Genomic DNA, 16546 nt, shown 5'->3' on the forward strand with positions numbered 1-16546 from the left:
TCGTCATTTTGTTGCAAGGCTATAAAGTCTTTTGGATTCACATTTATTTTTCACTCTACAGGGAGTGAGTGTACATGACATTTTACTTTTTCAAAACGGTTTCACCTACACAAATTATATCACATTTTACTTCCATTGATATTGATAAATGGACATTAATATTATTGACATCATTTTTAGAACGATATTGCGCACAATAATATTTATTTTTGGCGAGGAACCGTAGCCCTTGGAATCAAAGTATAAGAAATATTTGTATATTAGGGTTCCTAATAAATTCTGACATTTCTTTTTATTTTGAAAAGCAAGCACGACCTGCGACTCAATATGTTTGTGTATATGAAATACATTTAAACATGAGTTAATTACATACACGTCATACAGAGCCCATTCTCCATTGAAATTACAACAATTGGCAAAACAATGGATGTGCTGAATTTATCAAGCAGGCAACACCAAGCTCTCAAATCAGAGAGGTCAAAGTTCGACACTGTCCCACTATCAGCTGTCATATACCCAAATAAGTGTAGAGCAGTTGAAAAGAAACATGTAATTCTGGCATGATATCATAATTAACCTACACCTTTTTCAAAGAAATAAGTATGCATTATGACAGCAGGGTTCTTGAAAAGTTACTTTTACATAAAATAAGTACGCTGTGAATCAGTTATCTCGTGAAAATTGAGTCTGAAAAGACAGACGCCGAGTTCGTCTTAGTCAATTTTCGATCGTTGGATCACTTCTCCTCGAAACTTGGGACATCAAGTTGTATTGTTATAAGAGGATATTGTATTGTAAACAAACATTCTATAAGCCATCCAAGAACATGGAAAGCTAGACTAGCCCTAACTTTCTGGGTATATAAATATCAAAACAGTCAATTAATGCACTACACTCTGGCAGATTGTCGCGTAGATCTTGAGGTGAACGCAACTTCACTAGTCAATAGTAACTGCACCGTGCGTCCGAGAAAAGCCAAACGACCAGGGACAGTCAAATGAAAAGCCTACATACCATTTCCGCTGAGATTTTTTGAATTTGTGGAATTCAATTGTAAACAGTTGTAAGTGTATCTTTCAAAGTGAAAAGAAAATGTCATATTGGCATTTTCTCTGTCTCACAGGGATGTATACAGAAAGATCACCTTCTTACTTAAAGGACTTGCAGACCTTCATATATCAGTGTTTTTATGTTAACTGACGGGGAGGAGAAATCGTAGCCAAACATTACAATTATATTCTATCGTTCCTATCCGATTCCATCGACATTTGCAGAAACTGAGGAAACCAGATTACATTAACATTCAACGATAGAAATGTAAATTCCTGGCATTTGGATGTGAGACAAACTTTGTTACAAACCAAACACCCGAGGACTGAATATGAACACAAATAACTCCGCATTTTTAGTCGAAAAAACTGTCAAGTAAGACTCACCTATATAGTTTCACTTGACAAGTACATTTCAACGACGACAGAAGTATCTAATAAATCAAATGTTCGTGACAAGTAAGTACATCAAAGAAATTTTGAGACATGTTTCTTTACTAACACTAAATATTTGTACATTCAAATGAAAACTAAGCTTGACTTCACGACTGGACTGCTGAATCTTCATTGTCTTGTTTTCAAGGGGGTTCTATTGACTCTAGTCTCCACTTCCCATCGACACTATAAGCCGAGGGTTGTTCAGGGTTGGGCATGACACCGGAGACATTGCAAAGTCGCTTTTGCAGATGACATGGACCCATAACGATCAGAGCAACAGCCCCCTCTATTGAAGCTCAACCACTTACAGCACTCTGGATACTTCAACAAGTGACTATTGCTGAACATACGTCACCGAGGAATCAACAGTCTACCACGATGTTCTCAGCAAGATATGACTGTATTCTGGTCTAATTACACAGAGTTAGCACTAGTTGCACAATTCTATCATTCAGCTATAGCACTAAGTAAAAAGTATCAGTGCCTGTACCAGATTACCTTTCATGATAAATGGTATCACTCCTTGTATGAGAGCAAGACCCTTTCAAGTTGGTTGAATACTAACATATTAAATTATACTAAAGCTAAGCATAGGCTCTGCATCCTTCAGTCTTGCCAATTACATATCGTATCATTTTTAAAAACAGGGTTAAAAAATTACAAGTACAGGATATTCTGGTAGACTGTGTACAATGTGTAATGTTCCTGCTAACAAATGGATGCTAGGCGACACAGTGACTGAATAATAATTGGACATTGTACATGTAAAACGCTGTGACAAGTTGAAAACTAAGCATGGTTTTATAAGTAGGGTAAGAAACCTTTCGACAAGCAAAAGCATATATTCTGGAATATTTTTGAAAATGCATTAACCTTTACAGCGAACGTAGCTTCAATATGTTAACAGCGTTCTGGACACAACACGTAATTTAAAGGAAATAACATGTTGTGCTAGGCTAGTTTCCCTGAAAACCGCTTGACAAGTGCCTAAGAAGATACCATGGGCTATACAAATTCTACAGTAAAATAGATCAGATATACCTCACTTCTGTCTCATTGCAAAGGATGGCAAACAATTATTTCACCCCCCCCCCTCCCCCCCCCCCACACACACATACCGTTGTCGTGGAAGCATGAGGTTATTCCCCATATCAAGGAATTATGGCAACATAACTTAATCTTTAGATCGAGCACAATGAATCTTTAAATAAATGAAAATCACCCTGGAACCATGGAACTGCTTTACAAATCAAGATTTAGAGAATAATGCGTTTGATTATATGCTGCTGTACAAGAATTAAAGAGACGTTTTCGAACGTTTCGTGGACTCGGTAGCTGTCCTGAATCTTTACGTCACAGTGTTTAGAAACTTTACATGACGATGTCACCGTGATTTTAAAATGTTTTGTAATTCATATCTTTCATTTGATTTTCCGTCATTAACATGGTGTAATTCATGAGGCTCATTAATTCTGCACAAAAAGACTGTATTATTGTGACATCTTCAAACAGTAGTTTGTTCCTCCACGACTGTACAACTTCTGAAGAGTTTTTGCGTGTACTCATATTACTGACTCCGTTCTTTTTACTCTGTGTGTTCACTGTAATCCACTTAGACACATCCTCAGAACTGACAAGTCCGGAGTAATTGTACATCTCTTGCACAAGACCAAAGGGGTCCATCGCTATATCTTCGTATCTGATGATTTTATATCGGTCTTTCAACCAAAACGGCAAACGTTTGCTGTACAAAATCGTCTCACTTGAACGTTTGCAGTAATACTGCATTCTTGGAGTCAATCCGACTTTAGATATCGTCTTGTTCTTTCTCGAAATTAAGAATTTTTGCGAGATGAATTTCCTGGAGCTAGCGACCCCTCTTGGATCACGAATCAGATGTAAAATTTTAAGATCAAGTTTGTCCTCGGTCACCAAAGATTCTAACTGATCAAGTGATTCCAGACGAATGACCTTCATTCCGATATGGCGGTAGCCTTTACAATGATCGACTAGATGGTTAACCGTGACGTTATTACAACCACCGTGTGCACGGCACAACGCCCTCAGCGCTTTGCTTCCACTCGGCGCTAAACCCCAGTGCTGGATATGATATAAGTAATAAGTTGGAAAACGACAATTATACAAATCTTTCAAAATTTCCAATTTTGTAGAGTTGCTGTGATCCAAGGAAATGGTATTTCGTTTTATCATATCAGAAACTGGTCTCAGTGGCTCGAAAAAATAAAAGACGTCTTTGTTTTGATTGAGAAGCTGTCCAACAAAGGTAGAACCGGTCCGATAGTCTGCAAAGAGTAAAATACGGGATTCTTTCTCGCCTTTATTCGATGCGTCGTTCATTGGTTTTCCATTGTGATGTGCTGGAGACTCTGTTGATTTCCGCAGTGGGTGATTATCGTTACCATCAATTCCATCTGCCTGTACTCCTGTTGGAGGACTTACAATCACATTTCTTTCTTCAAAGGTCTTTGTAAAGCTGATCAACTTGTGTGTCCATAAAAAGTACAGCGAATTAAGGACAACCACAGACACTGATATGAATACCAGTGTCTTTGTTCTCCTCCTAATCATCGTTTCTGTCGAGAAAAGAAATCAGTGTAAGATGAGCGCGGCCGAGTAACTAACTTTCCTTAGATGAACATATTGTACTTTACGTATAGAATGAAGAATACACTTATTGAATTATTGCTAAGCAATCTAGCTTGGAAAATCTTCAATCTGACTGAAATCAAATGCAGAGATAGCGGCGTTTCCACTTTGCTTGTCCTTTGCTGGTCTCGTCGACTAATATTCGCCTCCCTGCGACTACCAGGTGACGAGAACGGGACAAGCAAAGTGGAAACGTTGCCATCTCTAGATGTGATTTCAATCAGATTGGTTGAATATGGTTATCCAAGGTGCATCTCGATCTCCTGATTCCGGCAGAGAACCATGAATAATCAAAAGCGAAACTCGTCTAGTTCAGAGAGGGGGTCAACACTGTTTCAATTATCGAGCGCAAATTCGCACTGCATACCAAGGTTTCCTCATAGACACTGTATCCGTATGCTATGGTACTCAAACACCATCTAGATTGTCATTGAAGAACCTGTCAGCACTTCAAATCACAAATACCTATTTTAACAAAGTAACGTATCGTGTGTTTGGAGGAAGTTTCGATCATAATTTCATCGCCGTCGGATCTTCGCATATTCGTTTGCCTGAGGGGAAGGGGCTTTGAGGTCAAGCTCAATGTGTTGTTGTCATGCGCGTGTTTTGAATAACATTTCAATATTGGAAATGTCAAAATTTTTGACTGAAAACGAAATATGAAAAAAAACTTTCCTACTTTAATATTTTGTATTTTATTTCATTGACAGTTTTGACATGTATAATTTTTATCTATAGCATGCTTTTATCAAAGGTAGTTGATTAAAGTGATGAAGAAACATAGAAAACACGCTGCCGGTGGATCTAAAAAAATCATTTATTGTCCAACCACGGTTTGTTCACAAAACTGCCAGTATATGCTCGCACCAAGTGTTACAAAAGTGCATTGACCTGACAATACGGCTAGTTTTCAATCGGGTTCGAGCCCACAACATACGGCATCAGTCGCCTAGCGGAGAGGCCACAGAGAGAACCGCTCGGCTAAATCTCCACTCCCAAAAAAGAGTGGTTCAATAGCCGGCTAAGTTGTTACATTTTTTTCTGACTGAGACCGCTCCACACGTTGTAGAGTTCGTGAAGCACTCACGAAATGTTGAAATATCTGTGTCTGTAAGTGTGTGCGCACCCCGATGGTGGTGTAAGGGTGCGTGAACAGGATAGGAGTTAGACAGGCCGATTCGTCTCCCATCTCTGTCAAAATTAGTGTACCGCCCTAACTTACTGAAAAATGATGACCCGTTAGACGATGATAGCTATTTCATGATGGAATACCCTCTCCCAGCAAGTCCATTGCAAGAGTAAATTTTGGTGATTTGCAATCGTTTTCAGATGTTACTCACAATTGTATCGCAGCAAGCAGTATTAAGGTTACTATCACCGTTCTGTGTGTGTATATATATATATATATATATATATATATATATATATATATATATATATATATATATATATATAATATATATATATATATATATATATAATTACTTCAAACAAAAAGTAATCATTTCTGTTACTTAAGTTCCATGCATCTTAGAGATGAGTGAAACTCAAGTAGCAGGTATTATTACTCCATACTTGACGTAATTTGACATGTATTATTATTAAACGCTCTGCTCTAAGCATCTGACACTGTAATTTCCCACGAGGACATCTATATAATTTGCTCTGTGTGTGTGTGTGAGAGAGAGAGAGAGAGAGAGAGAGAGAGAGAGAGAGAGAGAGAGAGAGAGAGAGAGAGATTGCGCCTCGGGGATAGATATTAAAATTTTTTTTCCCCATCAAATTCGAATTTCAAGTGTCGGTAAATGTTAGGTAATTTTTTTTCTAGCACATGACTTTGAACGGTGACACCTGTTTGAGGGTTTCATGGAGGAAATTTTGAGCGGCAGTTTAAATATTTCAACAATAGCCATTACCGGTACATTTAAATAATTTATGTTGATAATAACGTAATTAGAAAAATAAAACGAAGACCCTGCAGTCTTCCCGATCTATAATATACAGCGCACTGTGTCTCAGAATGTCAAAAACGTTAAGTCTTCATTTCTTGCGTTCGTATATCAATTTCATGTATCACGATAACATCATGATCTTCATCATGCAGGGTGTCTCCGACTCGAATTTGTAATGGTCATTGATTGTGACACTTTCGAAAGGATGTAAACGTTTTTCTCTGTTTCCAAACTTTTCTTTTTTTGAGTACATCACATGTAATTGCTTTATTTTTTCCTCACTTTTCCTTTGGTCGGCAGGTTCCTTGTGTGTTAATTGAATTCTGTACTGAATTTTCATGTTCATGCAAAAATTTGCATTTTCTTTGCTCTTTGTTCTTTGCTCCGGAACACAATGTTGTTAAAATGTCCACGTATCAACCACCTTCAGTGAGCCCACACTTAAATTGCTGCACTGTTATACGACATAAAATACATTTTACAATATATTTATGTATTTTAAAATCTATTTTAAAGAGATAAGGTATAAAGACGTGCAGTGCATATGAACTGCACATATTTTTACTCATCTTATTCCAATGTTACAGATGTTAGCACTAAAGAATTGGCGAATTGACGATCAAAGATACTTTTCATTCACATTCACTTTCCTTTTACATTACCTGAGATAATTTTGAGCATCATTTGTAAAAACGTTTCGATATCAAGAGTACAGCTGCGTGTAATTGCACACATCTTCAGACAAAGGCCAAGTATTCTAAACATTTACCTTACTCCCTCCGTCTTGCAGTACCTCAGCCAAAACCTACATACAAGCACAGTCCTTCTACACACCAGAAACCCTCCGGATCCCCTCTGCCAAAGTCAACCATGAACCCTCCCCTCAGCCAAAGCCTAACAGGAACTCTCCTCCAGCCAAAGCCTAACAGGGACCCTCCCCTCAGCCAAAAGCTACCAGGACGCCTCTCCCCGTCCAAGCCTAACAGTAACCCTACGTCTGCGCTTTGTTGGCAAACTCTATGTAAATAAGACACATAAATCCTGAATTCAGTCCACATTCGGGGAACAAAATATCAGAAAATCACGTTTATTTCACTAGAATACTTGTAAATGTTGGAAGGTTTTTGGACTAAGTTGACATTTTTGAAAATCAAGTATCCCCTTTCTACTGTGTGAAAAAACAACGTGAAACCCTCCCCTAGTTTTGCTAGACCATCCCTGGCAGTAATACGTGAACGCTCCCTAAAAACCAATACTAACAAAATACATATATAATTGAGAATCTCTCTTTGCACCTTCATACACTGGCTATATACTGTTCTTTTGGGCGACTGGAATATTATTATAGTCTACAGGGCAACTCAAATAGTCCATAGGGCAACTTAAATGTGATAATTTTTCAGAACAAAGTTTTGCCTCGACGTTGCGGTCACATATCACAAATGCTATGTACCTTAAACTACATACTACAGGCCTTTACATACAGACCAAAAATACAGCAGGTATTTGTATACCGTTACTTTCCTGGTGAAGTTCAAGTGAAGTACATACTGACACAGTACTGGATTAAATTGATAGAACTCAGAGAAACCTGGCAGTCATAGTGTATGCTGCTAATGGTACCGGCAAATATTATATTAATTTCTGCATTGGGTGATGTACTCGTCGTCAGTCGTTTCTACTCAGTTTACATAGGATGTCCAAAAATTAATATATTGAATGTCGCGCTCCCATCATGTTTGTCCTGTTTATGTAAGTCGAATATGACGAGTATTTGGTTCTTTACTAGCAAGCAGCTGCACGTCTTTCATTTATGAAAAGTAAAAGAGTGACCCATATCAATGATACATGAAATATTTGTATAATTGCTTGTCTGTTTCACGGTTTTTGCATCGCTTAGATACACACCATGAACGTATCAGTTTCGTGAACTGTTAGGCGTAATTACCCCTACAGAGCGGAGGTATTAAATATCTTTCATTTTCAGTTGTGTTGGTTTAAAAATTGATACGTCCATCAAAAGGGTAGCTACTATTATCGGAACGAATCATTGTGGTATCACTGAAGTATATGTTGATGGCCGGTATGAATCCATTTTCATTTTTCTCCTATTTCGACATACCGAAAAATCTACAAACTTTAAAAGTCACGCATTTCCCTTACTTAACGTAGAAAGCGCCTCGGGGACAGATAGTCGGACTCTCAAATTACTACGATTATTTCCTTATCTACCACTTGTGGGCCTCATTTTAAAGCTCTTGGAGAAAGAATAACTTTCACCCGCTAATTTTTTCGAAAATCCCAAATCTAATTTTCCCCCATAGAGTTAACACACGGATGGCGGCCATTTTGAATTTCAAGTATCGCAAAATGTTGGGTAATTTGTTTCGCTATTCCCAAACTTTGCAGGGTGACACCCGATTTTTATTGTTGATGTGGTAAGAGAATAGTTGAAAGTTTCATTCAGGAAAGTTTGAGCAAAAGTTTAAGTCTTTCTCTTTTGAGAGGCATACTATTAACATCATATCGACACCTAACCCGCTAACATGATACCAGCATGAGGCTGATGAGGGACTGACGCCCCGATATGATGCATTCCCTCGACCAGAAGCCAATGATCGCAATTCAAATTACTGTCCCATCTCCTTGCTAAAACATTCACACACTGGTAAAAAAGGAGAGAATTTAGGCAAAATACAGTCATTCCGAGGGACACCATGCTGGCGTGGAGATCGAGAATAGCTTCGGCAGTTAGAGTAGTTCATTAGTTTTCTAGTTCCTAGTATAGTTACAGACTTCCACGTGTCTCACCATTATAATTAAAGTCCATGGCAACCGTATATATTGTGTCCGTTGGATTACCTCTTCCCAAGATAATCCAGCCCACGTTTCCACGTACCTCGGGCGTAGCCAAGTGAGTAAAATTTCCCTGAAGACGCCTCAAGACAGATGTCTCCCCCTCCTCTTTCTTTTTACAACAATATGCATCACTACAGTGATACATATGAGAATAAATCAATGCGTTCATGGAAAATATCACTTGTGTGTCATGAAATTATTTGATATTGTAATGCCTTAAAACGGCAATGCACTATACTAATGGCCTAGCAATATACTATATAAATGCAATGATCTAGCTTACAAAGTCTGACCATGAACAAACATAAGCTACCTACATGTCGACTATATGGAAATACGAACGCTATAGACTACCGGCTTTAATTTTGAAAGTGTAAAGTTTAGACGGAATAGTTGCTTTCAAAATTACACCAGAGTTAAATGAATGCATCTATTGTTTTCGAGTTGGACACAAACACAGCAGGATAATAGAAAAACAGCATAACTTACCCTGGAACCTAAGCGGTAATATCCTGATAAGCTTCGATCAAGATCTAATGTCTGATGTGTCATTACAGAGTTTAGGATTACGGAAGATAAAGACTACCAGCAATAATTATTGTACAATACTCAAAGCCGAAACACCTGTTCCGTGTTCTTTAAAACATACGGAAACGTAAACATAGAGTTAAAAATTTATGCCTGTACAATATTTCAATGCTTAACGGACAAGCATGACTTTTGACAACAAATACAAATTCAATACTGAGTAAGTGTATCAGATATATAATGTACATTCAGGAACCAAGGCAGCCAACTGGAATCGTCTGTTACCATCAAAATAAAACCAAGACCACACCGTAGCGATTTCAATATTTGGTTTCATCATTTACAATGTGATAAACAAATAAGATATGTTATTCAGGTTATGGTATTTATATAGTGCGGAGCATGTTGAGTTTCAGTTTAACCAATGACCCTGTGACGAAATATGCAAAAGAATTCGAAAATGTCTCCATGTTTGGTTAAGTACATCGAAGTATTGCTTGATTGGGCTGAAAGTCCGAGTAACATTGACAAATGAAATTTATTTCTTGAATCAATTACATGTTCATGGAGAACACCATAAATTATCGTCGAGACACCGAGAGCTATAATTGTCAACACAATGCATATCTGTGGAGTTCACAGTTCATGTTTATAACTGAACTAAAACACGGACAAAATTTCAACTTGGTCAACAAAGAATGTGTATCTAACGGACATGTGGTATGTGTTAACAGTGCGAATACTCAGTATGCTGTGGGGAGAAAACAAGGAAGTGTACTGTGGTTGACAATAATTAAACTGAATAGAATATTGAAAAAACTGTTAAGAGTTACATTTCAGCTGACATGCTCTGATAGAGCAAAGCATAAGCCATTCAATATTTCTTCTCGTGGTTTATTCAATTCAGAGTGTTTTGTGAGGAAAATCTTTTCGTGGTTGATTGGGAATGCTTTATGAAGAAATAAGGGGGTAGGCCTGTATTAAGTAGCGGACGCCCATGAAATCGCATGTCAATGTTGAACTGTATGATAGGGCAGACATACCGTTATCGTACACGATAAATAAACGTTGATGTTACTAGAAACATTTTCAACATAAGTATAAGTCTGAACATATTGAAATCTTCACGATCGTAAGATTACAATGTTTGCATTGAAATACGCTCAAAACATGACAGAAATGTTGTGGCATAATTAGCTTTTAGATAAAATTCTCGAAATGTAGACAGTTATTGCTTATTTTGGAAATATTATAAAATATCGATACTATGACGTAATGAAAGGGCTGCGTATTGCTTATTCAAAAGTAACCACCGACACCATGTATGTTGCTATAGCTGTTCGTTACGTCGTGGCGATTCCCTTTTCAAAGTGTAGTGCTGACAGAACAAGGAACAAGCATTATGTTAACTGCAGAGGAGGGGCGGAAGAGAAAATGAGGGGAGTACAAAAAACAGGGAGTTCAAGGGGGTCTTTAAAATCCCAGAGTACCTTAAGGGGCTCCAACTTTTCAATCAATGCAAATCATACCGATAAATCGGCAGATCGTCCATGTAGCCGACACGAACACGAAGTGTCTGTTACCGGCTACCGAAAACTATGAAAAATGGTAAAAAATGAGCTACAAAATCACTATCAGTTTTAAGTTGCAGGTAGAATAAGTCTGTGTCTTTGTATAAAATACTATAAAAATAGTAGAAAGTGAACAACCAGCTGAAAGTTAGTTGAGGAGACCTTAACTGCATATTATTTGCATCTAATTGTCGGCTACATGGACTGTGTGCCGATAAATCACTCTGTACAGGGAGAAAAACAAATCTTTCACAAACCAGTTTTCTGCGGTTATCCAATGAAAAAGCTGTGTTTCAATGAATGATGATCATTTGGAGTTTGTGCTTGTGAACACTGTAATGCTGACTGTCAAAGTATGGTAATGAGAAATTCAAAAACCAATTTCTTGAACATAATTGCTTTCAATCACTATATTCTAGTAAGTAGATGTGTATCTGTGTAGTACATCCATCCATCCATCCATCCATCCATCCATCTCTCTCTCTCTCTCTCTCTCTCTCTCTCTCTCTCCTCTCTCTCTCTCTCTCTCTCTCTCTCTCTACATATATATGTTCATAGAAAGATTAAGATATACACACACCATGACATACACAAAATATGACAATCGGAACTTTTGAGATACATTGGTTTCGGTGGGTCCCGCACTTTTATATTGGCGGGAGGGAGCACCATAATTTCCTTGACAACAGACGGAGCCTCTGAAAATGTTGGCTAACATCGTGGGGGGGGGGGGGGGAGCTCTAAAAAAAGTCGATGAAATGTTTTCTCTTCCACCCCCCGGCCGCTCCCTTAATAAAGTGTAAATTTGCTAAATTGGAATGTGAGTTAAAGGAAATCTTCATCGGGCGTTGAAATCTCCGTCCTGTTTTTTCTCCTTTTGAATTGACAGGTGACTTAAGAGCAAGTATTCATAACAGATAAATCATTGTTGAAATATATATACGAGGATTACCCAATGTGAAATGTTGAGCCTTTAATTTTTCTAAACAGTAGAAAGGTTTATTATAGTTGTCGTTCTCACGGAGATGGGTATGGTCTAACAACTGGAGGCTCGAGCATGCGCGCTTTAATTGGTAACATGAACCAGAAGGCGGTGAATGGGATATAGATAAATGTTAGTCTATATTTGCATCGATCAGGGGAGTCCCTAGCTTAGCTTACGGGAGGCCGCATAAATTGGCAAAGTCAGCAGTGAAGCGTTTGTGACTGTTTAGAAAAAGGAACGAATACTTCCAAAACAGGGCCCAATTGGGGGAGGGGTGTCAGTGTGTTTTTGAATTTCGACACGGGCTCATACTAAACCAAAACGTATTGTGCCTGCCACGAATCTCCTCATTCAGTTGCGTTTTTCGGCGCGCCCTTCGGGTACGTAACTTTAATGATCAGACACATTTTCAGCGCCCCCTTCGGGCGGGTGACTGTGATATATCGGCCATGTATATATCAGAGATATCTGTATGTTTAATATTTTTCGTTTAATATTTTTGTTTTACATTTGTCGCGCGCAGGGGGTCACCCTTTTTTCAAAATTTGAAACAGGGGTCACCCTTTTTTCTCAAGTTGGAATAGGGTCAGCCACTTTTTGAGGTCGGCAAAAAATAACACATCCCCGGCTGAAGAAACTGACAATCCCTAAATCTGAAGAAGAGAAGTGCGTCTTTCACTCTGCAAAATGTTTTTCTTATTACACTACTAGATGCGGTACATGCCTGGTTAAAATATACCTGCTACTCCTTGAAATGCCAATTGACCATTGTTTAAGAGTCAAAGGTGTGTGAAATTCAAGTTCCAAACACGGTAGAATAGAATAGATCACAACACTTCAAATCACCCGGCAAAAGCGAAGCCAAAGCCTCCATGATAAGAAGGTGTGCAAGGATATCTCTTGTTTTCATCATAAAAAGCAACAAGGCGAGATTTGCCGATAGTGAGTTGGTTTCCAAATTATTGAGAGATATGCATAAGAAAGGTGATTGTCGAGAAGACATTTTTAGCATTGCATGATCACTACAAATTGGCAAAAGCAAAGTAACAAACTTCCAACATCGTTCGATTGTAGAAATATTGGTCATTGATCTTAAAGCTGTATGTAAGGCTTCTCGAATGGTAAATAACATTTGGTTCACACAACTGAGTATGCTAATGATGGATGGATTAGATGAAACGGACAAGGTATCTCATTTATTTATGTGTAGTATGTTGTATTATTACTAATTCAGATATTATGGTATTGGTAAAAGAAGTCTATCAGTGTTAGAGTCCATTTAAATCAGATACATTCAATGACGTAATCATACCCGGCGTGTCATCGTCCATTAGAGATGTGCATCTACCTTTTTAACATTATAACAAATTGAAGAAAAAAAAGAAACAAACTTTAAAATGTTTTTTATTAAAACACCTTCAACTGGTACGATTTGTGATCACGTAATGAAACTTGAGACACTGATTTACTTCTCTTGGAAATTTCGCTGAAATGTTGAAGGGATGCTGAAGGGGTGTGCCATAATCCACCAGCTCATTGCTTTATGAAGAGCAATATTGAAATGAAATTAATGATTAATCGATTCGTGTCTAAAAATACGCAGAATGAATATCAGCATCGCAATTCTTGGTCGCCCTCTCTGGTTTAGTCAGAGTAAGGAGATCGTTGCAGGATGCTTACGTACGTTGATTACCTGTTGATTACCTGTTGATTACAACTGATCTACTATACATATTTGTCATATAAACCAGTCAGTATACTTGTTTGTTTGCTCACTTGTTCGTTTGATGATTGTCTCTTTTATGTTTTTTTTTCTGTTCATTTTGTAATACACCCGAGGCCCCTGTGTTCAGACATGATTGAAACTTTGCCATGATATTAGGCGCAGGCAAATAAATGCAAAGATCTCCACAAAGATACAGAAACTCTAGAAATCATTAATTCCTTAATTTTATCTTCCCCGATTCTCCTGGAAGCATGAGCCAAAATGCTATGACCAATTTGCTTGTCAATTATTTAATGATATGGTTGCCATATCAACCTCTTATCGAAGTTCCGAAAACCGACTTGTTGACTGTAACCGCAACTCGGCTAACATATTGACAACAGTCACGTGTTTTCTATTAATCCGCTCTGCGCCTACGTACCCCATAGACGTGTGTACATATGCCTGAGGAGAAGGTTCTTCTCAGGCGCATATACACACGTCTATGGGGTACGTAGGCGCAGCCTAAGCGGATTTTCAGAAAACACATGACTATGAATTTGACAACATTTAATAGGCTACCCAATCCTTTCACTCCCGTAACTTTTCGTCATTGTATGGAAAACACTGTGACTGAAAACAACTTTGCCAACAAACCCGATAAAGCAACTCAACATGTATACAATGATTTGATGTACTTTTTATCTGCTTTCCAAAAACAAAGAGAAAATAATTTCGAATATAATAGGCATGCAAAATTCCCCCATACCACCTTGTTGACAAATTTCCATTCTAACAATGTTCACGTTGATTTTTACTCTCACAATACTGGATTTTCTTGGCATGCAGTCTTGCAATAAATGTCAAGGTGTTCATTCTCATCATTTGAAAAGTAATCAACGCTAGAAATTCTTTAGGGAGAACAGCGTATCGAAGCGTCAACAGTCAGATGTTGCTGTTTGTTTGGTATTTTACACTGATGAAAAGTGAACCAGTGATCAGATAGGGGATGCTTTTATGCAATGGTAAATACATAACTATGACCACAAATCCAGGTTTTCACACTTTTTAATGTATAGACTAAATTTTGTAAAGAAAGAGGAAGGGATGTTATTGAACGGCAGGATGGGACGCCCAGTCAGGCTGGATAGAAAGATTCCGAGCTACCTCTAACAACGCCCTCAACGGGGGTTTGTGATACTATTGAGATGGGAACTTTAGGTACTTCAGCACAGGAATATTGTTCATAATTTTTCACATTTCATTTATATGCAAAACTGTGTACACGTATTTTGCATTGCATGGTCATATTATACAGTCCTTTCATTAAATTCGCGAGTTAGGCTCACTGAGGCTAACTTGTCAACGTATGCTCCCCCTACATTTATTTGGAATAACTGTGAACACTTAGGGAGCGTTCAGTTTTTACGGCCTGGGGGGGGGGCCGGCAAAATCTTGTCGCCGGTGTTCAAAAAAATATAGACCCCCCCCTGCATTTTTTGTGAAAAAAAGATGACCCCCCCTTTGTCAGACGAAAAAAATTGATGACCCCCCCCCCCTGAAATATAACCAAAACCCATATGTCAAATTTACCCGCATGGTTTGGATTTGAACTCCGGTACGCGGCGCACTTTATTCGATGCCAGTGCACAAACTTCTCAGCCACATCCATTGAAACGTCTGTTAATTAGGAGGACTGTAAGGCAATTTTTAACTTCATTTCCATAGACAACTCATGTCCATGGACATTGTATAAAGTAAACTTTATCGGAGTGGTTCGCCAAAGGCAGCCCTCCGGTTAAGAGGGTCATGGGCCATTACGTAAAGTCCACTTTATTCTAGTGGGCCACCAAAGGTGGCCCGCCGTTAAAGAGGGTCGATCATGGCTATTGCATAAAGTAGACTTTACTGGACAGGGCCGCTGAAGGCGCGCGGCCATTACCATTATTCAGTGCGTGATCCCAGGGGTCCCTCAGAAATGTTTCTAATACAAGCCGCGGCTTCAGTTGGGAATTTTACGGTAAGATTGCCGTGGGGTATTACATAAAGTCAATTTATTGTAGTGGGCCGCCGAAGGTGGCCCGCCGGTAAAGAGGGTCGATCATGGCCATGGCATAAAGTGAACTTTATTGTTGGTATTATGTTTTTGAAAATGTGGTGACCCCCCCTTTCCTACCAGTGAAAAAGCGATGACCCCCCCTTTGCAGATTCCAAAATTATGATGACCCCCCCCCTGGATTTTGCCGGCCCCCCCGGCCGTAAAAACTGAACGGTACCTTAGTGTTCATCTCAATTCTTCAAAAAGAATAAACATATAGCCCACCAAACCTTTATGATCACCGCATTTTTATATGTTGATATACAGTACTTTCGAACTCCTCCTTCAAGCTGCCAGTGACTGGTCGAGGTCGCCTTTTGTGGTCAAGACTACAGTTTTATCAGGAACAGATGGTTAAGAGATAAGGAGGTCAAACGGGTCACCCTGGGTCAACTCCATGTCTCTTATGTGAACGGCCAAACCTGCGGTTAATGATCGATTGTCTGGTTTGTGATGGAATATATTCATAGGCTATTGCTGTCAATCGTCCCAAGTTTCCAAGCATGTTTCGGTTAAGAGATTTCCGAAGAAAGAAATGTCTTGACCGCAGGTGACTTTTGGCATTCGAAGAGCCCCATATCTTCGATATCGCCGGAGAAGCGCGCGGTCGGCCGGGTGCACGGTGGAGCCCCGACTGCCACGTATCATGGCCGTTGACAACTTCCCGACAATCTTGCCACTCAAGATACATGTG

At 38.8% G+C, this 16546-nt stretch overlaps 1 protein-coding gene across 2 annotated transcripts in view; it reads right to left on the minus strand.

Moving 5' to 3' along the window:
- Window positions 1-346: 346 nt before the first annotated feature.
- Window positions 347-16546, minus strand: part of LOC139129121 (carbohydrate sulfotransferase 3-like) — a 90554-nt gene continuing 74354 nt past the window's right edge. The window contains exons 1-2 of one of the 2 annotated variants that reach the window (XM_070694780.1): window positions 9455-9527; window positions 347-4081 (exon numbers count right to left, since the gene is read on the minus strand). In XM_070694780.1, the coding sequence (XP_070550881.1) occupies window positions 2883-4076 (1194 nt within the window). In that variant the 5' untranslated portion in view covers window positions 4077-4081; window positions 9455-9527 and the 3' untranslated portion in view covers window positions 347-2882. Of the gene's footprint in view, window positions 4082-9454; window positions 9528-16546 lie in introns of those variants that run through there. The other variant, XM_070694779.1, reaches the window with a different exon arrangement.

This window comes from Ptychodera flava, unplaced genomic scaffold (assembly GCF_041260155.1).
Source record: "Ptychodera flava strain L36383 unplaced genomic scaffold, AS_Pfla_20210202 Scaffold_93__1_contigs__length_395732_pilon, whole genome shotgun sequence".
Lineage (NCBI taxonomy): Eukaryota > Metazoa > Hemichordata > Enteropneusta > Ptychoderidae > Ptychodera > Ptychodera flava.